This window comes from Fundulus heteroclitus, chromosome 8, assembly GCF_011125445.2.
Source record: "Fundulus heteroclitus isolate FHET01 chromosome 8, MU-UCD_Fhet_4.1, whole genome shotgun sequence".
Lineage (NCBI taxonomy): Eukaryota > Metazoa > Chordata > Actinopteri > Cyprinodontiformes > Fundulidae > Fundulus > Fundulus heteroclitus.
The window spans coordinates 21507090-21534863 of record NC_046368.1 but is presented as its reverse complement, the minus strand read 5'-3'; the positions used below and the strand labels follow the sequence as shown (position 1 = coordinate 21534863).

General features: G+C 41.1%; 1 protein-coding gene across 3 annotated transcripts in view; it reads right to left on the bottom strand.

Annotated features, from left to right (window-relative positions):
• camsap1a (calmodulin regulated spectrin-associated protein 1a) overlaps positions 1 to 27774 on the bottom strand; it is a 43368-nt gene that overhangs the window by 6343 nt on the left and 9251 nt on the right. For 2 of the 3 annotated variants that reach the window (XM_021319234.2, XM_012867993.3), the window contains exons 4-13: positions 25346 to 25507; positions 25183 to 25263; positions 23932 to 23964; positions 22849 to 22990; positions 9208 to 9347; positions 7298 to 7394; positions 6976 to 7102; positions 6727 to 6809; positions 5368 to 5452; positions 3013 to 5239 (exon numbers count right to left, since the gene is read on the bottom strand). In XM_021319234.2, the coding sequence (XP_021174909.2) occupies positions 3013 to 5239; positions 5368 to 5452; positions 6727 to 6809; positions 6976 to 7102; positions 7298 to 7394; positions 9208 to 9347; positions 22849 to 22990; positions 23932 to 23964; positions 25183 to 25263; positions 25346 to 25507 (3177 nt within the window). The remainder of the gene's footprint in view (positions 1 to 3012; positions 5240 to 5367; positions 5453 to 6726; positions 6810 to 6975; positions 7103 to 7297; positions 7395 to 9207; positions 9348 to 22848; positions 22991 to 23931; positions 23965 to 25182; positions 25264 to 25345; positions 25508 to 27774) is intronic. The other variant, XM_012867994.3, reaches the window with a different exon arrangement.

Here is a 27774-nt window from a genome sequence, read left to right as displayed (position 1 = left end):
GAGTGGCTCCGTAAGAAGCATTTCAAGGTCCTGAAGTGGCCTAGCATGTCTCCAGACCTCAATCTTATAGAAAATCTGTGGAGGGAACCGAAAGTCTGTGTTGCCCAGCGACAGCCTCAAAACATTGTTGCTCTAGAGCAGATCTGCGTGGAGGAATGGGCCAAAATACCAGCTACAGTGGTGCAAACCTGGTGAAGACAGGAAACGTTTGACCTCTGTCATTGCCAACAGAGTGTTGGGATGAACTTTTGGTATTAACCAAATATTTATTTTCCACCACAATCTACAAATGATGTACTTTTCTGCCCCACTGTATATACACACAGGTGTGTAACTAGTTACATTTACTGAAGTTACTGTAATTAAATATACAGTTTTTGTGTACTTTGTACTTTTTAAAGTAGTTTAGAAAAATGCTGAACTTTTACTTGTACTTGATTCCCTTAAGGGACTAGTTTAATTAAGTCGCAGCAGCGTTATAATGCAACGTAAGCTCTGTTTGCCTAAAGCGATCGAGTTATCGGAATTTAAAATCTCAACATCCAACCTATGCAAGCATGTGGAGGTTAGTAAAAAGGTTTGTAAAAAAGCATTGTTTTCACTAACTAGTTGACATCTAATTGCTGCATGTAGGAGTCAGTAAGTGGACAGTATCTGGCTAATGTTAAAGACTATGACCATGTAAAATAACATTTTAAATAACATTTAATAAACTAAAATATTTGTAATGTTATATGTTGACGTTTTTTTATGTTTATGTCGCACTTTAACTTATAAAAGGTGCTTCTTTAACAATTTGAGACTAATGTCTCCAGTTTCTTTGTGAAACGCATGAGAGGGACTTTCTTCTGCTCATAAAGAAGTAACTTTAATTTAATGAGGTACCTTTTCACTTGAGTAACATCTTACACTGGCAATTTTACTTGTATTTATGTAATATTTTTTTATCAAAGTAACTGTATCTTTACTTGAGTACATTATTCTGGTACTCCTTCCACCTTTGTACACATGTATATACTAGTAGATACATAGAGGTAGAGTGAGATATGTGGGTCCATAGCATCATTCAGTTGTATCCCAATCATAAAGCTGTTTTAGATTCAGCGAATAAAGGAAAATGTGAGGACAGATTTAAAAAAGCAGCTGTTAGACATTTTCATAAATACACTATCAAGGTTAGAGCTCCTTCATTTTCAGAGAAAGGGCATCCTCTGGTGGGCTTTTCAGCACACTGAATCAGCCTGGGCCATGTCCAGCGCTCGGGAATGCAAAGGGAGAGGGGAGAGAAGCCTCCCTAAAGCCTTTTTGCACATTTCTTTTGTTTTGGTCATGTTAATTTGGCACCATTCAGAAAATCCTGCAGAACAGGACGGCGGCCAGTAGGGGCATCACTATTCAACATGGACGCAATTACAGAGTCGTTAGCAAACTTTATAATATGAGGATTCTCATGAGGACTCGAGCACATATTTATGTAAAGAGTGGACAGCAAAGACAATAAAAGGCAACACTGAGGCACACATGTAGAAGACACAGAGTGCCATTTACTTTGACCCACTGTGCTCTATGTGTCAAGAAGTGAATTAACCACAAGGTCAAGACAGGGAGTATCAACGTTGCTGGATTTTAGTCTCTGCCAGTATGGGATTGAAGACAGATGAAAACTCAACAAAAAGGAGCCGTACAAAGGTATTTGCCCCCATCAAGGTGAGTAATTGGAGTGTGATTTGAAATTTAACGCGTTACAATTTTCTCAAGGGCTTATTTTCATGATAAGTAAAATCAATGCTATGGGCTTAAAGTCATTTGGTTCCTTAGGTGACTTGGCTTTGGGCACGGGGACAAGAAAAGAGCATTTCCCAGAGTTGGGTATGCAAAGCTCCAGAAGTTTGATGAAGATGTAACAAAGAATCCCTGCAACTGGTGCTGCACAGTTTATGAGGACCTTCAGCCCGATACCATCAGGGCCTGGACTTTTCTTCTCTCTAACATTAACATTAAGCAGGTAAAGCACTCTGCCCTTGTATAAGCACATTGTTTGTCGTTCTATAAAAGCAGACATTTCAGGCTTAAATCCTGAACATTAAAGTGATCATAAAAATCATTCATTCATTCATTCATTAGCGGAGCTAAAATCAGATGCATCAGTGACACCATTTGGGGCAATCATTGTTTTTAAATCCTCCCAAACTGGGACACATGGTTTTTAAAGTTTACAATAAAAGCTGCGGCGTGCATTTGTATTCAGCGCCGCCTGTACTTCCTACAAAAAAATGCACTGCAACTAACTTACCTCAGAAGTCGAGCAATTGGTACATTTATTTTACTTCAGTACCAATCCAGTATCGCAGGGTTTTTATTAGAAAACATTACTGAACAAACGGCATCGTTAAGACCATGGAACATAGCAGCCACGTCAGGAACATTGTGTGTCGGGTAAAACTAACACTACCCATCACCCTGGATTCGCACGCTCCTCAGTGAAGCACGGTGCTGGCAGCATGATGCTTTGGAGCTGCTTTTCTTCAGCAAGAACAAGGAAGCTGGTGAAGATGGGAAGATGGATAGACTACAGAACGATACTTAAAGAAAAGCTGTTAACAGCTGCTAAAGACTGCTTTATATAAAAGCATCTATATCCTCAGGCCTAGTCAAAGCCCAAGTCTAAATCTAGTTACAAGTGCAAAGAAAAAAATTACCAAAAATGTATGTCTCTACTCTCTAGATGTAAAAAGAGTGCAGAGACATTTTCCTAAAGACTTGCAGCTGTAATTGTCATTAAAGGATCTTCTATGCAGTACTGACTCATGACGACTGAATACAAATGCACATAATCCATTCAGAGCTTAGCTTTAAAGAAATCCTCTCCTTTTCCTTCTACGTCACAACTACATATTAAATGTTTAGGTCTGTCACAAAATGAAATAGAACAGGGAGTGAAGAGCTGTGATGCACGGTACTATACCAGACACACAAAAGCAGAACGTAGAACATAAAAACGTCAGGATTTACCTTGAAGAAGAAGCCTATCACGCCTTTCTGCTCGCCTTCGGCTGTGCCGTCTGTGATCTCGGCGCCGTCACCCTCCGCTGGATCCCTGACCTCTGACAGGTCCACCTCGATCAGCTGACTCCTGAGCCTGGCGCTTTCGTCGGCGTTCTGTTTGCTGTAGTTGCCAGCTTGTTCCTCCTTTTGCTCTGAGTCTGGTGTCTTCGAGATGACTGGCGGGTTCTGTGGATTCACTTTGCCTGACAGGTGCACACTTCCCTCCCCGGGGTTTCCCTGCACTCTGAAGGTGGCTTTCCTCTGAACGCTCAGGACCCCAGCAGCACTGGCTGCCTCCGGTTCTCCGTCGTCACATTGCCTTGAAGCAGCGCCGCCGTCTGGGAAGGGGTCGGCGGACCTGGTTAAAGCCGACCCGGTGCTTTCTTTGCTTTGCTTGCGCTCTGCCGCTTTGCTTCGATGGCCGGAGCTAAGTTTGGGGGGGCGGCGAGAAGGCATGGAACTGCTGCCGCTGATATCTACGAAGTGAACAGCAAAGGACCGGCCGTCTGAGGTAGAGGATTCTGTTTGGGCTGTACTGGGGTCAGGCCCGGAGTCTGTGCTTTTGTCCGTTTGTGCAGGCTCTGGCGGCGAGGCCACACTCTGCTTCATCAGAAGATCCTGCTGCATGGACAGCTGCGTCATCTGTTGCTGGATGGTGCTAATGGCTTGATTGAGCAGGTCTATGGAGCGGGAGCATTCGTTGTAATCTGTATCAGGGCTGTTGTCCTGGGAGAGGGAGCTCCAGCTGTTGTCTCTGTTCATTCGCCCTCCTTCGGCTTGGCTTTTCAGAGCATCCAGACACAAATCGTCTTTACAAGACTGGACCTTTGCCTTGCGCCTCTCAGAAGCCGCGGAGCCGGGAGATTCCCGGGAGTGTTTCAGAGGTAAAGGGAGCGTGTCGCTCCTCCCCCCACCCTTCTTGACGATGTTCAAAAAGGCCGCCTTCCCGAGCTTTAGCCTCTGCTTCGCTGACAGGGCTTCCATCTTCTTCTTCTGGTACTCAATTGCACGCCTCTGCTCCTCCAGCTGCATGTGAATCTGAAGCAGCTCTGAAGGCACAGCGGGACTGATGATATTCTTCCCCAAGACGGCGCTGGGCTCCTTCGCCTGCCACGGAGGGGGGATCTCAGATCCATCCGGGGTCGTCTTTTGGGAGCTGCTTGTACTCGAGTATCCGTCACGAAGGCCGAGCTTAAGCAGCTTTCGCTCCGCAAAGCTGGTCATCTTGACCCCCGCGCTACCCGAGGCGCTGCAGCTGCTCGCCCACGACACGGTGCTGGGACAAGGGCTCGAACGCCCACTCACGTCCTCCTTGTCCTCGTGCTCGCTCACCTTCAAGTCCTCTCTAAGCTTGGCCGACTCGACTTCTCCGTCTCCGGAGTCGGCCATGGAGCCGTCGTCTGAACGACTCCCCCTCAGCGCCTTCTCCAGCTCCGTCTGATCGTCGTCCTCGTCGTCTTCCTCGAGGTCTGCGATGTCAGAGTCGGAGTCTTGGCCCGCTTCCGTCGCCGTGGCGAGGGGACTGCGCTTTTCTGGTTGCGATGACAAGTGGAGAAAAAAGCCTGGAGACTGGGAGCTGGCAACTGACCCCTCCGCGGGGGGCCTGGGAGGACCTCGCACTGAGTCAACCACTGGTAACTTCCTTTTTGAGGAGTTTGGGATGTTGGTAGTTTTCGTTTTGACGGTTCCTGCTGCAGGGCTGCGACTCTCCCCGCTTTCCTCCCGCTTGTTCACAGATATACCCTTCTCCTTGGCCGGCTTAGGGACGGTTGGCGTCAAGGGCTCCAGATAGTAGCTGTCCGCCTGGTGGTCGGGAGCAAAGGGGCTCGCGTCCTGATGGAAAACACGAGAGCTGTCGGGAACCCTGCCGGTGGACGTTCCACTCTGCGCCTCCAGCTCGTCCTGCTCCATGTCGCTTCCGATGCGATGGCGAGAAAAAGCGGATGGGTGAATGACAGCGACCAGTTCCTCCTCCTCGATTTCCTCCTCCTCGTCCTCTATGCGCATGTGACTGAGCAGGCTTTGGCCGCTGAGTCTGTGCTGAGGCAGGCCGGATCCCAGCATGTGTTTCGGGGTGATGCTCATGATGTTGGAGGCGAGGCTGTCCTTGCTGATGGAGCGAGCGAGGCTGATGCTGTCCGCGTTATCCTCCTTGGCAAAATGCACGGCATACGGCACTGGCTGAGACAAAGGTCTAACAGAGGAGAGGGGCATTGTGAGTTTTGTTGGCTAAAACCAGACAACTGTTGTTGTTTTGTACCCACTCCTATTGGTGCTAAAATCTAAGAACTGTTTTTAATCGGCTAGGAATCATTGCCTTACCTCGCCCTTCTGTCTGGCCACGCCAGCATGGAGTCCTGACGTTGTCCGTCTGTTCGCGCCATAGAGTTTGACCTATTTCTCAAATCTATGAGGGGCAAAATATCAATGATATTAAAATACATATTATGCCACATCTGCAAAATCACAAGTTACTAATTTTAAATTGATTTAATTCACAAGATGGACTTAAATCTGACCAACGGCACAAGTCAAACAAACAAACTCAAAACTAACTCAAAACTATATATATATATATATATATATATATATATATATATATATATATATATATATATATATATATATATATATATATATATATATATATATATATATATATATATATATATACATACATACTGGGGTTGTACGCAAAAGACCAACCAATCCTAAATAGTGAATACTTTTTGAAGTGACAGGAAAAGATACATGTTCCTCTCAGTCAAAGCTTGCAATTTGCTGCAAGTCTTTTGGAGCATGTCTCTGCGAGGCTTGCACTTCTCTAGACTGAACTTTCTGCCCATTGTTCTTTGGAAAACGTGAACAGAATTTTTTTTTTAAGGACTTGCCACAAATTTCTAATCAACATCCTATTTCACCTGTGGCTGTTATTCTGCTGGAAGGTGAACATCCAACTAAACCTTAAGTCTTATGAAGTCTTTAACAACTTTTTATTCCATTGACATCCATCCATCTTCATTTGTGTAATGCTATTTCCATATATGGAAGACAGACCGGACAATGCCTCGTGGTGATGTTCGTAGCTGGAAATATTTTTTATACAACATAACCCTGTTTTAAACTTCTCCACATCTTTATCCCTGACCTGTCTGATACTTTTTTTGGTCATCATGGTTCTTGTCCACCAATCTTCTCTGACAATCCACTGACACTTTAACAGAACAGCTGTATCTAAATTACAATTAAATCATAACTTGTGCAGAGAATCGGATTTTATTTAGGTTTATTGGAGGTAAGGGGGCTGAAAACAAATGCATGCCACACTTTTCACATTTTTCGGAGAAACAATTTTTAAAACCTACTATTTTAAGAAATTTTCCTTTTCAATAATACATACTATCACACAGAAAAAGAAACAGAATGTGTTGTACTAATGTGACGAAATGGGAAAAAAAGCCAAGGGCCACAAATAGTTTTACAAATCACTTTTCAAACTCCTAATATACATTTACAAATACACACATGCCCAGATACACAATTCTAATTTGTTTTTCATGTTTCTCTTTTAGCTATTTATTGTCCCCATTTGGTCATTTTGAGATTTTATTTGTACTTTTAAACACCTCTTTATTATAATGTGGGACAGCAGAATGTGCAGCAGTAGGTGACGTGTACTACCTGAAGGGCTCTTCTCAACCAGGTTCCCTTGTCTCTGTCTTGGGGGCAGTGAGGAGTGAGATGGGCTAGGCGTTGATTTAGGGCTTTAAAAATAAAGGAAAAAAACAGAGAGAAAGAGGATTAGATCTACTATTATTAATATTAATAGAAACACTTAGACACTCAATAAGGCTGAACTAAAATCTTAATCTACATCTCTGTTGCGTTTCAACCTTTACCCTAAACAAAAACGCCATTTTGGTTTAATACCTTGGGTCATTGCTGGGGGTTGTGATCAAGATGTCAGCTGAGTTTGATGAAGGCAGGAAGCTTTGTTTGGTGACATTTGAGATGGTTACATAGGACCGAGAATTTTTGGGCTGCAGCAGCACTCTCACTAAAAAAAATATATATATATACAGAGGGGCACATTTAAAAAAACAACAACAAAGAATTAAAAACAAAACGCAGCTGTTTAAATCAGGCTAATAACATATAGTCAAAGATATATCTTTGACTTGATTTAGTCTAAAATAATTTATGGTAGTCATGCAAGCCTAAGAAAATCTGTAATGTGAAGAATTGATTTTACCATCTTTGATTTCCTGAAGGTCTCTGGGATGCACAAAGTCTGGCTTCACATTCTCAAACCACCAGAAAAGCTCAGCAATAAAGACCATAACATTATACTACAAGACAAAAAAAAAAAAAGAAAGAACCAGGTCAATGTTAAGAGCTACACATGGCTGAGAATCCCACGTTCTTTAAATGAGACAATGGGACACTGAATGTGTCCTCATTGCTGAAGAGTCTCATTGATATCAGATCGGTGGAGCAAAAGCAGGTGAAATGTGGTTATGAGCAAAAAAAAAAAAAAAAAAAAACAGCAAAAACTTGCAAAATGTCCTCTGGTGATGGTCTCTGCTTATATGGAGAGAGCAAAGTGTCTCATAGACAAAAGTATTCACACCTCTTACACTTTTCCACATTTTGTCCCATTACAACCACAAACAGAAATACATTTTATTGGAATCTTATGTGAAAGAACCAACACAAAGTGGTATACAATTGTGAAGTAGAAAGAAAATTATACATGATTTGAAACATCTTTTACAAACACAAAACTGAACAGTGCGTTGTGCAAAGGTTTTCAGCCCCCTTTTCTCTGAAGGCAAGGCAAGACAAATTTATTCGTATAGCACATTTCGCCTTAAGAAGTTGCCTGATGATTGCTTATGACTAAATAGTCCACCTGTAAGTAATCTAGTCTCAGTACAAATCCAGCTGCTCTGTGACGGCCTCAGAGGTTGGTTAGGAGAATATTGGGGAGCAAACAAGGAGAGCACTGATCAGAGATGCAGCCAAGAGGCCCATGGTGACTCTGGATGACCTGCAGAGATCTACAGCTCGGGTGGGGGAATCTGTCCACAGGACAACTATTAGTCGTGCAGAAATGTGTACTTCATGGAAGAGTGACAAGAAGAAAACCATTGTTAAAAGAAAACCCTAAGATGTTCCGTTTACAGTTTACCAGAAGCCATGTTGGGAACATGGTTTGATCAGACGAGATCAAAATTTAACTTTTTGGCCAAAATGCAAAGAGCTGTGTGTGGTGGAGAACTAACACTGCACATCACTCTGAACACACCATCCCCACTGTCAGACATGGTGGTGGCAGCATCGTGCTGTGAGGGTGCTTCTTTTCAGCAGGGAAAATTGTCAGAGAGGATGGGAAGCTGGACGGAGCCAAATCAAGGGCAATCTTGGAAGAAAACCTGTTGGAGTCTGCAAAAGACTTGAGATTAGGACAAAGGTTGACCTCCCAGCAGGACAACAACCCTAAACATAAAGTCAGGGCTACAATGGAATGGTTTAAAACAAAACATATTCATCTGTTAGAATGGCCCAGTCAAAGTCCAGACCCAAACCCAAGAGAGAATCTGTGGCAAAATCTGAAAGGTGCTGTACACAAACGCTCTCCTTCTAATCTGACTGAGCCGGAGCCGTTTTGCAAAGAAAAATGGGCAAAAATGTCAGTCAGATGGGCGAATCTGGTAGAGACGTTCCCTAAAATGACTCGGTGGTTCCACAAAGTATTGACCCAGGGGGACGGAATACTTTTGCACAATCTCTTCAGTTTATCTGTTAAAAAATAAAAAATAAAATTGTATATCACTGCGATATGCAATTTCACATAAAATTCCAGTAAAATATATTTATGTTTGTGATTTTAATGTGACAATGTGGTAAAGTTGAAGGGGTAGGAATACTTTTGCAAGCCACTGTATCTGAAAACGAGACATTTCTCTCATCATTGCTACAATTTGCAATCATAAGATCATTTTTACATTACGCAATTGAAATTTACTCTATCCATCTTTTTCCTATGTGATTACGGGGGTGGTGGCGTCCATCTCCAAAGGGATTAGAGGTGGGGAACAGTCTGAGAAGGCCTCAGCCAGGAACAACGGCAATGGCTCCAAAGAAACTTGCCAGGTTTACCTTGAGTACAGGTGGAGAGTAGAGGAGATCCTCCGGGTTCAGATAGAAGCACTGGTTCAGATACTCATTAGAAAACTCTTTCAGCAGCTGGATGTTGTAGAAGCTGTCTGTTATGGAGGGAACTTCCTTCAGGCAGATATCTGCACACAACACAGCAACAATGGTCAATATTTTTCATATTAGTTTTTTACATCAGATATAGAATTCAAAATGGTCTACATTTTGAGATGATGTTTCTTTTCTATTACAGTCATTTGCACTTTGGAAGATGGTTTTAATCTGATCTACAGCAGGTGGTCAGAACAGAAATTATCATTAAATGTCATTATGATACCAATTCAACCACCAACCAGGTAGCTTAGCTTAGCATAACTAAATTAACTAAATTAGCATAACTAAACTCGGATACGGTGGATTTGTTCTCGCAAGTTGACCAGAATCAGAAGATTTTCAGCTTGGATGGAGAGTTTTGTGTCCCATTTTGTATCTTCAAGAATGAAAGGATTGTTCTTTCACAAGCAATACAACCTCTGCTATTTGTGTTAATTGCGACAATAACACGCTAAGGATATTTTGAAATGTCAACTCAAATGTCACTAAATCACTTCAGGTTTTAAATTAGTAAAGCCCTGTTAAACAAAATCCTATCTCACAGGGCGGGAGTCTGCTACGAAAAAAGGAATTAACTACTGCTTTTGGCAGAACAGCTGAAATTATATTTTCATACTGTTGATAATTATCGTTTTTTTTTTAAAGAGAAATCGGAATGAGCTCTACTCAGTATCAGGAGGACAAAGCTTTACAAAGAAAAATGGGAATAAATATTGTTAGGATATCAACAAGGTCAAGTGGAACGAGCTGTTTATCCCAGAACTGCATGGCACACTTAGATGGCACTGACCCAAAAGATTGGCACATATCTATCAGATACCACCCTGGAGGTGACGCAGCTTCCCTGCTGATGTCACAGTTTGGATGTGTACCGCCCTTGTATGGGTGTATCCCGAGATCCCTTTATAATGTTTGCGTGATGAGCACTCGAGGCCTCCTGCCGATCAGGGGCCCATCAGCGCTGGTGTGACTGTAACTATTTCTCTGTCTTTACTTAGATAAAATATAACTAAAAGCATACTTGTCTGTTTTATGCGTCCTACATTCAAGGTAAAAAGTAAGTGGGAGTCGCCTGACTGGGTAAAACGAACTGGGTCCACCGAGGGTGCTTCACCGTAGTCACGGCACGGTGAAACAGTAACAAAATGGTGTTTCCGCCCGGACCCAAAAGGCGGCATACCACCTTCCGTTTTCCGGCCAGGACGTCATTCCGGAAGAAAAACACACACAGCCCGCGGCCGCAAAAAAAAGGTAAGGAGATTTCATTCATCTCCTAGTGTCTTTTTCTTCCTGGAGGGCCGACTTTTTGTACTCCTAAAGGCAGAGAAAAGTTGAGGATAATTGTTTGCAAACGTGTCGATAATCGATAAGAATTTGGGATTTGCGTGCGGTCACAGAGGTGAGAGTCCGGGAATCCTTGGCCAGGGTTCCGAAAATACTGTGCACCTTGAGAATTTAGGGTTTAAAAGGTCCCCTTGTTAGGCACAGAGGAAAATACGTGTTCCTCTGTGCGTAGCATAAAAGCGGCCATTCTGACAGACACGCCTGTACGCGTGGCTTCTTAAACATCGTGTAGCCTAGAAAATGTGGGTTTAGAGCTCCCTTATTTTCCGCGAGGACGAACATAAAAATCTTCGTCTTTGCGGTAATATAAAAGCAGCCTTTTTCGAAAAACGAGCGCGTATGAGACTGAGAACACGCGTGGCTTCTAAAACATCGTGTAGCCTAGAAATTGTGGGTTTAGAGCTCCCTTATTTTCCGCGAGGACGAACCTAAAAGTCGTTTTTGCGGTAATATAAAAGCAGCCTTTTTCGAAAAACGAGCGCGTACGACCTGGCTAATACACAATAGTATGAATGCGGTGGTTTGACGTTTTGTTAAAACCCCGATTACAGACGAATATAGAAAGAGAAAAAAGCCAGTGGACGCACACACAACCAGCAGGACCGGAGGTACGTACTGAGTTAACTAAAGATTGGCCAGAGAGTGTGAGTGTATGTGTGTGTGTGTGTGTGTGTGTGAGACACGTTACTACATTGAGCCGTGGAAGTGAAGGGTATGGGTGCACCTGTTCAGGTGACATATGACCGGCTCTTCCTGAGTACACTGGCTCATTGAAACTGCCGTGCAAAAACACAATTATAAGGCATATAGGAACATAATAAGTTTTGGTGTCTGAGAGATAAAAAATAAGCTCTCATTGGACCGGGGACAGGACGCTGTCCCAGCAGGTTGGCCAAGACGTGTGAATGCTGGAATGGCTGAGAATCAGGCAGAAAATGAGCTCCAGGGGGGTTCTTTAGGAACACTGCTGGAGACAGGAAAAAGGAGCATAATGGCAAACTTCCCACACAAAGATGCTGAAAACCATTTAAAACAATTTGAGGAGTGGTGTGAAAAAATGAGGAGAGACGGGGTTTTTGGTGATACAGAAGGGTCACCACCAGAGGCCGAAATGTGCACTTACTATTTGCAGATGTTAAAAAATAGATTAGCCCTAGCACAAGTAGAAACGGGTGATGCAGGTGAGTTTGCTCGAGAAAAATACCAAAAAGAGGAAATCAAAATAGCAGGCTTGATAAAACTAACTGAACTGTATTTCAGCATGTGCTTCTGAGGCCTCGACAAACAACAAGAGAGTGAAAATCTGCAAGGGGTAAGGGAATCATCTTCTTTCAAACAAGAAGGTAAGTACACAACTATGCAAAACAATCTGCATGGTGATAAGGGAGAACTGTTATCCAAGGCCAGGAGTGTGGTGACTTCATCAGACCCTTCGGTGCAGGTGCCTGGTATGGTGTTATGTGGGGGACAGATAAGCTGTGACGTAAGACCCAGATGTAACCTGCATTCTAGCGAAACTGATCTTCCTTTACCTGCAACAAAACAAAGTGTGCAACTGCCATTGTTTCAGACTCACAGTGCAACAGGACAGGTGAATGCAGCTGTTTACAGCCCTCTTTCATGTGCTGACAACGTTCATCTGAGGCACATGTTCCCCGATCCCAGAAAAGGGGCGCACCTTTGGATCAAAGCATTCGTGGAGACTTTAAGCAGGGTATGTATTGGCTATTGGTGATGTGAGGACTGGCTTATCAGCATACCTGGAACCACAAGAGGTACATGAGGTTGAAGTCTCTGCTGGAACGGACGTACTAGGAACAGCTGCCCCTCTGGCCCCGGTGGCACAGCAACTTTGGAGCACACTGAGGGCGTTTTATCCGGTAAGTACGGATTCTGCCCTTTTAAACGACACTACACGTTGTGCAGGGGAGTCGGCTTCAGCATATGTGAACAGAATGTTGAAAGTTTGGGAAAATCACACAGGCTTTTGCCCGTTATCAGTCACGCTGCAGCAACTCTTTAAACAAGCAATGTTAAAGGGCCAGGTACAGGATGTTAAGCAGAACATGTATAGAATGGTTGCGAGTTATGATATGCCTTTAGATCAATGGATGGCAGCTTTGGTTCATCAGCTGGATATAGATGATAAAAACATGAAGCAACTTAGCAGTGATATACAGAACTTAAAACAACAACTCGTAGCTGAACAGCTACAACAGCTGAGAGACAATCAAAGTAAAAGGAGGAGGAGGAAGAAGAATGTTGCAAAAGCTCAGATGGTTATGGCCCCGACACCTGTGTTTGGTTCAGACCAGTTTGTGGGATCCCTCCCTCCAGAAGTACCATTTCAGATGTATCAGAGTCCTCCATGGGGACAAATTCCCAGCAGAGATACACAGCAGTACAGAAATCATAGAAAGGGACCAACCAAAGGTTATGATGTGCCCTTGTGCTGGACGTGTGGTTACCCAGGGCATTTTGAAAGAAGCTGCCCTAACCGTCGTTAAGCTCTGACCAGCCCTTCCTCCCTGTCAGAAGTAAAGGCCTGCGTGTGTTTGTTTGTCTGAATGTCGTCAGTTTCTATGTATCTGTATGTATGTAACTGTATGTAACTGTACGTATGTATGTGTCGTTTGTAACTAAACGTTCTTCTGTGTGAATTAATTAATTCGGTTAAAAATTATTGTTCATGGTTTCAAGATGATCATTTGTTTTGGGAGAACTGCAGCTCCGTAATTCAAATGACATTTTGAGCATGGACTAGGTTAACAAAAAGGTAAAAGTAAGAGAGATTTAAATAACAAAGTTTGTTTTTTTTTAACATTAAATATCTGGGCAAATTAAATGGTTACACTGAGATATGCTAACGTGTCTTAAACAGAAAATATCCCAGGGCTGTAAGAAATACTTGGGACTGGGGATAAAAGTTTTTGTTGTTTGGAGCTTAAATATGCAGTACAGCAATCAGAGGCGGTAGGGCTGTATTCAGTTATGCTATTAGATTGTGCTTGGCTTGTGTTTGTCAATGAATTCATGACAGCTGAAATAATAACAGAGAAAAAGCTTTTATATTGTAATTTTAGAACATTAATAAAATGGCAAACAGCATATGGGGAGCATATGGGAGAATGTTTGGGAGAAAAGGATTTTACAGCTGCCTAAAAAGAAGAATTTAAGAGCACTAAGATATACATGATTTTTGATTTAAATAGATGAGACAAACTGCTTTAAACAGACTGTATGGGACTAAATATGGTTGCTTTTCTAAGGGTTCTGTATTAATTTATTTTATTTCTTTTTACTGGGGATTTGAATGCAGCTAATGAGAAATTTTGAGAAGTATCACAAGGCCACATTAAGCATGTCATCAGTTACAAAAGAATCTGATGTTATTAGTTATGCTGAGCTGAGGCAAGCCTCAGAGGGTCAGTTTAATCTGAAACAGGACAATAGATATGATAAACAAATCTGACCATGATGTAAACATCTGAATGTTATGGCAAGGCTGGGTCTGTGTGTTCTGGCCTGGGGGCACGAAAACTATGTCAGAGGGAAAAAATAAAATAAAGCCAGCTTGTGAAGAGTTAGATTATACTTCTAATCTCTTTGTTTTTGGGTAGCCTTCTCAATGTGCTGAATTACGGGGAAAACTCTTATCATGTATAGAAAATCACTAGAAGCTCGAAAGCCTGAAAGAGAAAATGGTTGCTTTAAAGTTTCACCCTTGACCAATGTAGATTGAAAAGTTATATATGAATAAAAGTATTACTAATAGCAAATACACATGGTCAAAGGACCAGAAGGATATCAAAAAGTTTGTAATACAGTCAAAAACCTATGTCATATTGGAATAGACATAATTGTGCTCCTTGGAAGACAATTTTGTTTGTTTTTGTTTGTTAATTTCTTTTGTTTTTTTGTTTTCTTTCTGTTGGAGGGGTTCTGAACAGAGTTCAAAGGAAAGGTGAGGAATAGATCTAATTTCCCAGGATCAGCAGAACAACATCACGTTAAAGTGACACTAAGGGGACCAGGGTTTTAACTACATGCTATTAACACTCTTGTTTTTCTCTGAGTTATTGCTTTCAGAATAAAGGAGACGCCACCTTTCTGCCAACGGGGGGCTCTGAGGAGACAGTGCGGTAAGGAGTTATAATCAGATTTGGACACTAAATTATACTTAGTTTTGACTGAGGAGACCTTCCGGCAGGAAAGGTGGTGTCTTAAAATTGTTTGTTGCTTTCTGCTATTAACAGCTCTATCTTTCTGCTTCTTTTTCTTTGCAAAGAAACCTGGTCAATATGATAGGGATGTGCTAACATAGAGATTTAGTCTCATTTTAGACATTCTCAGATGCGAGAGAATACAGAAACAGTGCCGCAGTGCCATGGGGGCTGATCCTTGGGACAAGGAGAAAAAGGTGATGTACTTGACTCCTGCCTAAATCCAGTTTTTAATCAAATTTTGGACAAAAAATCAGTAATTTTTGCAGAAGCTGCATAGAGGTTTAATGGGGAATGTGATGCTACAAAGTTAAGAGAAATGTTTTTTATTAATGAACTTATACAAAGAGGTTGAACTGTCTGTAAAATATTTTGCTTGGATAAATTTTTAAGGGATCAAGATCTGGGGTAAAGGTGAAAAACTTCAAGAATAATTTTGTTTCAGAGGGAACGATGTGGTTGATTTTGTTTTGAGACAGTTTTCTTGTAATTTTTGTTTTGATTTTTTTTCTTTTCAACTTATTTACACTACACTACGGATGAAGATGGACAATTCTTGTATTAGACAATTTGATTTTGGACGAAATCCATATTGGCAAAATGCTGGCAGAATTCTTGTGGTTTCAGACACAACGATGGGAGAAAGAAGATTCATGGACAATGCTCGTCCCGGAACGATGTTCTGGTGCTGAACTGAGACATGAGGACTGAAAATGGACAACTAATTGCGGGGACAAAGACAGAGGCATCGGATAACCTTCAATGGACCGCAACACGAAACAAAGATGAGTTGGCAGACACCCCTTCTGCATTTCACATCAGATTTTCCTGCACATAATTAAAACACGAAACACACATTAGAAACATACACATTGGCGGATGCGCTTAGAAGAAAACTTTCAGATTAAAAGCAATCAAGATTATTATTAAACCCCTAGGATGTTAATTGTTTTAAGTCAGAGCTGTTATTAGCGAGCGATAAGAGGGTCAAACGCATTCGGACAAGTGGTACTGGTCTGGAAACAAAGCTGGTAGAGATTTTGGGCCGCTAATAAGAGGGATTTTCTTTTACTTTTCTAACAAAGTTTTTATTTAAATCATTTAAACACACATAGATATGTTTTGGAATTTTATTAACCCCACAAGGGGTTTTGAAGTAGATTCAAAGAGGCACCTTTAAGATACAATAAGCTTCATAAAATACATCATGCATGAGAAGAAATAGGGGGAACCACTAAAAGACATCCATTTTGCACCAAAATATTAAGTTACGGGATGAGAGCATAGAGCAGCTTAAGTAATTATGCTAAACCTAAAAGGTTTGACAACTTATATTGGGGATTACAGTAAGGGAATTACATAGAGGGGCCGTCTAAACGTAAAAGGAAAGTGGATAAGAACAATGTATGCTATTACATCAATGGGTAATTAGGATCACGAAAAAACTAGTGGGCGAAAAAGTTAAAGTAGGCATTACAGCAACAGTTAATAGCATAACCGACTGAACGAACGAGTGAGCAAGCTAATTTTTCAATATAAGCAGAATAACTGCAGGTTTAGAATAATGCCTTATTCTAATAAATAACTTGGGTAAATTAGGATTAAAGCACCAGTGTAAATAGTTTGGAATTGTACGCAGTTACCTAAAAGGTGTGAGGAGACTTAAAAACTATCTGTTTAAACACAAAATAGCACAATAGTTGTTCTTTAACTAAATGTTAAAACATCCAGAAGAAAAGAACACATAAACATAGTTTAGCCATCTATTAACCTAGTGGTCTTTTAGACCAGGATAATCTAACGATCGTCCTATTGTACATGCAGAAAAGTAATGAGGTCATTTAGATTAGTTGGACGTTTGGTATCTGGTCAGGACAGCAGAAGCACTCCTGGACACAAGATGAGGATAACAGCTCCAACATGATATCAATGCATGAAGGTTGGCTCTGAGGAACATCAGAGCTGCAATGGCATCAGACAGTGACACTACTGCTGTGATAAAGAAAATCTTGAAAAGAACTATGCATGACTGCTTTGCTTCACAGGTGATGGAATTCAACTACAAGGTTTCACGAACATGACATGGAGAGGTTGGCGTTCAGGAAACGCACCTAGAACACACTCTTGGACTCTTTGGGGTAAATGGGCTCTAAAGGGGGACACTTAACAGGAGAGAAACTGAAAGCCTGGGCTTACGACAAGGGGACATTTCACAGACAGGGGGTGTGGGACACCCAGGAATTGCTGCTGTGGTTTGAAAATGTCAGAAATTTGTCGCAGGTGGTGGAGTGTTTCGATGACCCAGGCGCTTGGAACAAAGGAGACGACGTCGTGTTCCCACAGGGATTACCTATAACCTAACACTGACAGTGAACATTTTTGTTTTTGGGTTTGCTGGGGTTGCCAAAAGGAGCATCGGAGATGACTTTCTCTATCCTGACCAGGTTCACACTTAAAATGCAAAGAACAAAATTATAGAGGCCAAAACAAATACGGACACAGAGAAGTGTTTATACAAAGAATTCCACTATTCGTCAATTTAAGGTGCAGATACTAAGGCTAAACAAAGAATTAGAAGAAGGGCAAAACTTAAAGCTGATCATTTACCAACGGGTGGTCAATATTTAAGAGGGTTTAAAGGAACTGCACAATTTCTTCAATAATCACAACAGACAGTGATTGATGAAACAAAAAAGCAAATTCTAAAATGGGAATTTTTAATCTGCTGGGACAAGACGGTGCAAACATAAAATAAGGATTTATAGATCACTGGGTGATATAAGATCACAAAGGTAATAATAATAAATGTATGAGAATGTAAGAAAATCACTCGGAGTAATGTCTGCTTAAAGTTTTTCAAGGATAAACTAAACACATGAGAACAAGAACTAGATACTTGTTAAAGGGTTGATTTACTTGGGGATATAATTATGCTTGGATGTATTATCAATTAAACTAATGTTGAATGACTGAAAAAGGTTTAAAGACCTAGAGCAGTATGGAGCTACTTACATGGTCAGGGGGCGATGTGTTTAATAAGCAACAATGAGTTACTGCTCACAGCATACTACAGTTTAAAGGTTTGTTTCAAACAAGATTCAAACAGGGGGACATAAGATAAAACCAGGGTCGCTTACAAAAGCTGTGTGTTAAAACAAGCAGAAGTGATTAAAAAAATCAAGAATTAATGGGGTTAGAATTGCTCTTCGAGTCAGGTGAAGGGCGCATTCAACTACAAGTCTTTTGGGTTGATGCACGTCAAGCTGAAAGTGATTCACAGAACTACTTCCTGTCTCCGCCCTGGGCTACACCCACTTCCTGAATAGCAACCAATCACAACTCCGTGTGGGCGAGGGGCATGCACACACTTCCTTTCTCTTAGCAGAGCTTTTCAAAATAAGACAAGAAGTACATAGGGCTGCTTCTTATTAATATCACAACATTATTCTGCAAATATATATAGTGGAGCTTTCTTTTACAAACTTAAGGGTTTTTCTGTTGGACCTTTTAGAAAAATGTGAAGTATTTTGGAGCTGGTTCAGTAAGAAGTTTCTGAAAGGTTTTGATACAATTCCTTGTGTGCTAAATAAATTGAGATAAACCAGTCGCAGTGAAACATATGATGATAAATTTCTATTGCAGAGATTGTTCAACTGTTGGACAATTGTAAGGTGAGACACACATGGAAAAGCATTATAGAGTAATGCTGCTGCAGATAACGTTGAACTTTCGGATTTCTCCTTTTATATAAGGGTAATGCAAGATCTAATGATTACAGTAAAGGAGGTTAAGCTAAGAGCACAATAATTGTGAACGGAAATATCTGGATGTGAAAGTGTTTGAAGAAGGTAAATGAAAGAAGGATTGGGAGTCTTGATAAGAACACTAATTACACCTTGTTTCTGTTATCCAACAGTAAACAAGGCTTGGTGTCTGCCAACCATCTCAACAGAGCATTTTCCTGGGGATAAAATGCTTCTTGCCTGAAAAAGGACAGGACACTCATTACCATCCAACTAAATCGTTTTTGTCCATGCGGAGGAACCAAGAAGAGGACTGGGGATGAAGAAGCCAGAGAACTCTGATTCCTTATTCTTCAACGGGAGGAGTTGCCTGAAGAGACCCTAAGCGCGATTAGATTATTTTCTGCCTTGTGCCTGAATGGCCTGAAGGCTTCATTAACTTTGCGTTATTGACGTTCAGACTCTTTTTATATCACAAACCTGATTTTTTCCTTTCTCTTCTCCACTGACTTCCATCACCATGTTTGATTTTATGTGTTATGATGTTTATACTGTGATGTTGCATTATGTTGATCACTATGGCTTTATGACTAAGAATGGAAACTCTCTGTTACAGACACACACACCAAGACCTGCAGTTCTTGCAATCTTTTTGCTTTGTTATATAGAGAACCAGGATCTGATGGCTATCACAGATCCATATATTATTCGGTAAGGCTAATTTTTAGATTCAATACAGGGTGTCTTCTCGCTCAGATTGGCCCAGAGTGGGAGTGCCCTTGACTGGGGCTCCATCACTTTTTTGCCATTTCTTAGAGATGGTTTTTTGTGATGAAGACTCAGCCTGCCCTATGATGCCCCCTACTGGTACTCCTGGATTTGTGAGGTGTGAAGATGATGGATCGTTGTCCATAGGAATGGAGAGTGGAGGACCGAGTAGGAGGTTTCTTGGGGTGGGGGTAGAGTAGACGAATTTGGCCTTGATTAAGGTACACCTTTAGCTTATATAGTCTAAAGTAAACTTAAAATAATGTGCGCATAGGAACCTAAAACAGGCCTAGCTTGAATAGTTGAACCCTAAATTGTAGATAAAATGCTTGGACTGTGGGCTTGAGTAAAAAAGGCTGAATTATGAAGTATTCATGCTGATTGATGCTAAGATGTTTCCATTGTGGTTTGTCCGGCCCTTTTCTTGGAACTGTTTTCGTTGTGATGTGCCTTTGGGGCACACCAACAGGGGGGGCTAACGGACAACTGGACTGTTTTTACAAAGTGCTTTTCAGTCACACCAGCAGAGATTGTGTGACCTCAGAGACTGAACCGCACTATCGACTGCCATGGAGATCACAGATGGATGGACTCTGGAAGCCGGAAGCTGACGTGCTTGGATTGCTTGGACTGGACGGAATGACCGACTGTTCTGGGAGAGGGACAGACTGAGAGCTGTCGTTCCACTGGTTGATCATCTTTGGTGATGTGCCATAATGACACATCATCAGGGGGTCTGTTAGGATATCAACAAGGTCAAGTGGAACGAGCTGTTTATCCCAGAACTGCATGGCACACTTAGATGGCACTGACCCAAAAGATTGGCACATATCTATCAGATACCACCCTGGAGGTGACGCAGCTTCCCTGCTGATGTCACAGTTTGGATGTGTACCGCCCTTGTATGGGTGTATCCCGAGATCCCTTTATAATGTTTGCGTGATGAGCACTCGAGGCCTCCTGCCGATCAGGGGCCCATCAGCGCTGGTGTGACTGTAACTATTTCTCTGTCTTTACTTAGATAAAATATAACTAAAAGCATACTTGTCTGTTTTATGCGTCCTACATTCAAGGTAAAAAGTAAGTGGGAGTCGCCTGACTGGGTAAAACGAACTGGGTCCACCGAGGGTGCTTCACCGTAGACACAGCACGGTGAAACAGTAACAATATCCAAATAAAGCTATCTATGATCTCTAATCAGTGCTAGGATTGAAATGGTACACAGAAATCGTTGGTATGTTTTCGGTATGCTTCAATTAAAAAAAAAAAAAAACATTACCTTTTTATTTTCTTTTTTATTTCAGTAGCAGTAAACTAATAATATTTGTCAATTTTTTGAATTAATTTTGATTTTATTATATTGTGAAACCTAAAAAAAGTGGAAAGTGTAGGACTGACTGAAGACTTTGTTGGATTTTTTTTCAGTGAAAAAAGCAGTATAAGCAGCGGTAGCCATTGCGTGGATAGATAAATTATAACACAATATAACCACTTTAAAAAATTCAGCGTTAATGTTTAGACATTTCTAATTAAGACTGAGACCAGACTTGAGGAATTTTTTTTTTTTAAATGACTTGTTTTGATATTTGCACAACCGTGCGTCCCAGTTGTTCCTGATTGCAGCGTGGTAGCTGTTGTGGAGAACCATCCCATATCATGGAGCTTCCTCTAACTTTTATTTTAAGATGTTTGGGCTGATTGGATGCGACAGGTAGCCATTTGGAAGCTGATTGTTCTCCAGTACCCGTGATGTTTACTTTCTGCTTGACGTTGTTTTAAGGCTGGTTCACACGGCAGGATTTTTAGCGCGATGTTCGCCCCGATCTCCCCCTTCCAAAAGTAGCTGAGGATCTTAAGAGATTATCCTGCGCCATGTGTGGCGAGTTAAGAGTGATCGGGTCCACTGAATGTGGCAAGCAGCCAATCAGACAGCACGGTGAGGGATTCCCTGAGAGAGAAAAAACTCAACTCGCCTCGATTTCATAGTGCAGCAAGCTTAAGAACCCCCCCAACTCCAAGGCGTGTTGTTTCGTCTCTTTAACCAATGCATTTTCTTTTTGTTTTTTCTATGTTATCAGTCCAAAAACTATCGCCATTATTCTCCCCATCGTTCATGTTTATTTACCCTGAACTCACGTCTGACATCTGAATGATCTTAAGTGAAACGTGTTTGTGTTATCCAGGATTTTTTTAGCTTTCTTTTATTTTTTTAGTCTCTCAGACTATGAACATCGGCCGACTTTTTTAAAATCCTGCCGTGTGAACCAGCCTTTGGGTGAGTAATGTGGTAAAGTGCAGCGCGGGCTACATACCGCATTGCTGTTGAAACTTATGGCCTGTCCCACGCTTTTTCTTGATAAACCTTAATGTTCCCAAATAGCAGAGTTTACTGATGGCTGGAAATTGTCTCTTTTGTTTTGGTGTGGCATAAAGTTGTGGTATAAAACTTTGCTCAGCGCACCTCTCTGTGCTCTGCATGTACATATTTTGCAAGTATAATTCAAGGCTTTATTCACACACGAGTGTACCAAACCAATAAGGCTGTACTGGATATTTTCTGTCTAAATACACTGCCTTGCAAAACTAGTCAACCCCCTTTGTACTTTTGGTCTTTTTGTATCACAACCTGAAATTAAAGTGGAATATCTCAGAGTTTGCACCATTTTATTCACACAATGACAAGATGAATAAACTTTATTTATTTATTTATGATGCTCTAGGGGGAACATCCAACATTTGGATATTATTTATAACCCGACCCTGACTTGTACTTCTCAAAGACTTTGTCCTCGACTTTTTAGGAGAGCTTCTTTGTCTTCATGGCGTGACGCCTCTTGCTTAGTGGTGCTGCAGCCTCTGGGACCTTTCAGAAAAGGGGTGTTTATACTGACAGATCATGTGATTTTCTTCTTTTTTTTCTTCTTCATTTGACCTCACCAACACACCGTTTTGTGCAAATAAATCACATACGTCTACATTTTAGGCTAGAATGTAATAAAATTGGCACTGCAAAAACTGATGTAAAAATAAGTAAAAATGTCTTTAAATTAGTGCATTTGTCTTTAATTTGAGCAGTTAAATAAGATGATATGCCAATGGAATGATTATCTTTACACCTAAAATAAGATAATTAGATAAACTACACTTGAGATAAGATGATAGAGATGATTTGCTTCTATTTTAAGCGCAAAAATATTATTCTATTGGCAGATCATTTAAACTTGCTGCTCAAATCAAGGACAAATACACTCATTAAAAGAAAACTTTACTCATTTTCAGTCATGTTTTTGCAGTGGGTAAGAAGCCAAGGGAGATGAATACTTTTGCAAGGCACTGTACACTTCAAGTCAGTGCGTCCCTCTTTATTTTAATGCGAAGATTTCTATTCCTGTTTGTAATCTCAAAAAGGTAAGTGTTTATGTAAAAAAATAAAATAAAAATAAAGCTCTAACCTTCAAGTCTAATAAGCTCCGGGCAATAGAAGTGGATCACAGCGAGCAGGGCTGTGCCGTCACTCACATCCTTGGATATGTCTTCCAACAAGGGGAAGTGCTGAAGAGTGCGACCCGAGAGGTGATCTCGGCGGTACCGCACCTACAGGAGAGGAGAGAATCCAAGTTGAACGAATGGAGACGAGCCTATGTGATCAAACAAAAAAAGCCACACGCACGCTTGTCACACACAAACACAACACTTCCCGCTGTGTGAACGCTCCCCTGTCTCATTTTAACATGCACACTGCGGAGCAGATGTCTGCAGGCGGTTCTTACTGGTTTATGCCACTCATGTGTTTTGTGTTATGTCAAGTCAGCTGGGTTTTTTTTGTCAGTGTTGTAGGTTCCTTGTGCATCTGACATCTTATCAGTGTCTTGCTTCACCTATAAGGGCTGCAGCATTTAGTCACGACGAAGAATAACGGAAAACGACATTTAGGATGGACGGACGGACGGAGATAAAAAGGGAGAGACATTTAGGGTCAAAATGAGACAACACGGGGTCAGTGATGAGTACATTACCACACGAGAGAACTCCACAGGCTCCAATAAACAATAGGCCAGAGCATGCCATAAATCAGGCTGGTGAGGGGAGACAGAAATAATTGGGTGGAAGTTAACAATGAGATGAAACAATCTGTGAGCGGACGTGTGGAGCCATCTGATACCGGGCTCTATACATGACGCTTTAACAACGCGGTTGAAATGAACTGTGAGGATATTTTAACAGAGGCAGGTGACTTAAGAGGGAATGGCTGCGGGGTTTTAAAATGAAAGCAAACCAACAGGGAAAGAAGCTTCATGCATTGTTTTGGGGGTTTTTTTGCCCCTAGGTGGCACTGTGTCATCATCCCTGTGCATACTAGTGTTCATAGGACAATAATGTGCTCTATTCATTAATGCTTTCTCCTTTTGAACTCTGTTTAAAGTTAATTTTAACTCAACTTGCCTAGCATGTGCCTGAGTGTGAAACTCACGTACACAACAGCACACAACTCAGACAGACAGACACTCACACAGATAACAGACATTTACACTTACAGGTACAAGCTTCCAGTACCACTTGGAGGGAGACTAGTTTCCAAGAGGCACACAGGGAGGAAGGTTGGGGGGGGGTCACAAACAGGAAGAAGGGCAGACAAGTCAAGGGTCAGATAGAGGGACACCAAATCAGAATTATCTCCTGCTAGAAAGGAGATAGGTCTGATACTAATGGATGTGGAAAAGGTTTAGACTGAAAAGTATCACAAACCATTTAAGCACAGGGAACAATGAAAATCACAATACAGGTGCAGCTCAGCAAATCAGAAAAGCTTCACTTTGTTAAGTAACTACATATATTTATATAATACAAACCTGAAACCTGTGTATTAATTAAGTTCAGATATACATTATTGATCCTAAAGAGAGGTTAGGTCAATAATATTATACAGATCCTTTACAAAATGGGATTTATTTCCGGTGTTTCTGAACTTCTTGGTGTGACTATTTTCTTGCAGCCATTTCATGACTTGCAAAGATCAACACAGATTTGCCTTATTTAAAAGACATGTTCTCTTGTCTTACCCATTTCCAAGAAATGCAGAGAGAAATGGACCACTATGTCACTTCGCTTTTATACCCCAGGAAACCAGAAAGAAGTCATGGATTAAAAATGAAAAGATCCTAATACCTCTGATCGACCCAAAAATGCTAAAGGTGTATTAACTTTCTAGAAGATGGTTGAGTGGAAAGTGATTTTGCCATAAAAACAGTTATAACTTCACATAATCCCCCCCCCCCGTTCTAAAACTTAACACAGGACTTTTCACATTTTCTTCCCAGTCTGCAATTATGATACTGCAATAAAATCTAGATTTTTTTTTTTTTTTTTAGATTTTTGCGCATCTTTAAACTATGACAACTAACAGTTGTGGAGACTTCTGTCCATTAAAAATCCTTTATAGTTTGGAGGAAAGTTTTAACTAGATTGTGTTGAACAAATGAATGAGGGGAAAAAAGGCAGAAAATTGTTAGCGGTTATAAATCCGTTCATTTTACAGCAACACTGACTTTTAATGTACTGGAACCACATGGGCGACAGATTTAAAACATACAGAACGAAAATTAAAAACAAGAAAAACAGAATAAAAGTCCAAGCGGGCATCACACACTGACATAGGGTGTCCATATATTAGTTATGACTGATTGGAAGGGCCAACTCTGTGACGTGTCATGTTTCTACCATTACATCTAACAGGCACAGCTACATTTATACACTCAGCCATTTTAAAAAAATAAAAAATCGTATACCTTGTGGTGGCCCGGTGACTCCATGAGGTGCTGCTTCAGTTTGCACTCTTTTTCGGTCAGCTCCCTCATCTTTATGTTAACCTGGTGCAAAAGACCATCTGTAAACTGAAACCAATCAAGGCGTTGAAAAAGTCACGCGTGAACACATTTGATTGGTTAAAACCTTGTTAATCCAGAGGATCATAGCATCTTCCAGGTCATAAGGAAGCTCCTTGGAGGCACTGACGTTTGAGAAGCGTTTGACACAGGACACCACCTTCTCTACGCTGATCATTTCCGCTGTGTAGGCCATCATCAGAGCATCGATGAGGTGGATGTGGGCACTCTGCCAAGACAGAGGTGTGCAATGATGCTGAGGATTTGTGCATTTGTTTTACTTCAGAACAATCCAGTTATGTAGAATGTGAAGACTAAAAATGGCTATGGGTTCTATTGTACTGCAGCTCAGGACTTAAAATAAGAATTTGCATTTGGTTGGACATCTTATGGCTGCCTGAGAACTCGTAATTGTCTCTATTTGAGCAGAAGCGCACCGATTTAGTGAGCAAACATTATTCTCAGGGTGTTGTTCCTCAACCAGCTTGGTGGATATTGTGTTTTCGCCCCTGCGAGGGATATAACCAGCATCACTGTGGAAAGGATTGACATTAAATAAACATGTTGCACATTGTACCTCATAAATATTTCTGTGCGCGCTCAAGAAGCCACAAAGCAGCCACATCCGACATCGATTTATCTACGGCGACATTCTCAGGTTGCTTTTTTGGAAAAAGAAAGCCAGAAGAAATCAGCTGAAAACCGAATGGCCGGTTGAGAATTGCCATTTGACTATTATCAGAAGGTCTGTGATAATTACCAAAAACGCTGCTAGTCTAATGAACGGCTGATTAGGCTTCATTAATACGCCGCATTGGCTCCCTAAACAAAACCGGCATTCTGAACTTGCCAACAATCTCCAGTTTACTCGCCGAATGACCAGGAGGAACTCATTATTTCCTTCTAATGAGCGGATGAATGCTTCCCTCGTTTTTAGTCCGGGTCTAGAAAAACTAGAGGCTATTCAGCAGCCAAAGAATACAATATATGATCCCTGCTTGGTTCCTGATAACCTGTGAAGTGTCTTAAATATTTATTTAACGTGGTAATCAGCTAATGCCATAAAACAGATTAACTTTTCTTTAATGAACTGAAGCCAAACGTTTCTGGGGTTTCTAAGTAAAAGTTTAAAATGTAAATGTGTAAAATGGTTTTAGCCTGAAGCTCACTGCAGCCCTAGGGTCATTTCACATATGATGCTACTGTATGAACGGTTCTAGAATCAATTTGCAGTATTAAATCAACAGTATACAAAGATGTCCTCTTTAACCATTATGAACCATTCCTCATCATCATCATTGCGTTTATATGGAAATAATTAAAACTCGTTCCAACGTCTTTCATTTGGGTTAGGACAAGGATGCAGTTCTTTGCAATTAAACCCATAAAACGTTGGCTGAGATTTGTGAACCTACAGATTCAATGAAGTCCTTTCTTTATCCTCCTGATGTCTGTTGGCACTGATCTTTACACCTTAGCGTTTTTACCGTGTTTATAGGAGGATCGCCCCAGGGTTCAGAAAACCTTTCAACTTCAAAGAGCCACTTTTGACTCCGCTGCTCCATAATAACATTTGTCCAAAGCCACAACAAAAAAAAACATAAAAAAACATAGCTATAAATATGTAAGGAAAGGAAATTGAAATAATACGTAGAACAAAATAATTCATGTAACTTTTACAACACAATATAAGCATCTTAATTTTGAAGAAAGAGTCCTTGCCATAACTATGGAAATAAAGAAATATAGGTAGCCCACTTAAAAATAGAAGGCACATACATTTTTTTTTTTCTATTTTATTTATGTGACGCCAATTCTCTCTCTCTCAAGGCACTTTGCTAAGTCAATTCAATCAAATCAAATCATCCAGACAGATTGATCAAAAAGTTTTCTGTCTAAGGAAACCCAGCAGATTGCATCAAGTCATTGACAGGCTGCATTCACCCCTTCCTGAAAGAACATAGAGCCACAGAGGACTGAGGTTTGAAGCTATTTACTTTTAAAAGCTTTGTACCATTGTTGCCCTTCCGTTTTTGATATTCTATGCCGATATTACATAAACACACAGAGAAAAACTGCTAAAACCATCCTTACTTATAGCCTTGCTATTCAGATTTCTAATTTGGTTTTGTAGCAGCTAAATTGGAGGGTCACAAAAAGCCACGGGTGGCAGACCCCTGCTCCGGCCAACTCATCGCAGATTCCAAAAATATCTAGAAGAAACCGTTGGCACAAAACAGCTCAAAGTTGCGCCGCGTTTCATCAACTTTTGGTGATAGCGACAGACTTTTCCTGGGCGTTCCTGTACATTTATTATTCCAAAATATATTCTCCAACTTCATTTCTAGATTTCACTGACTGACTACATTTCTGGCCCCGCTTTAAAAAACGCTATTTCGAAATGTCACCATGAATTTATGTCTTCATACAAAACTGAGGCAACATACATGGACGAATGGATGGACGGACGGAGTTAGTTTTAACCGCTACAATTTT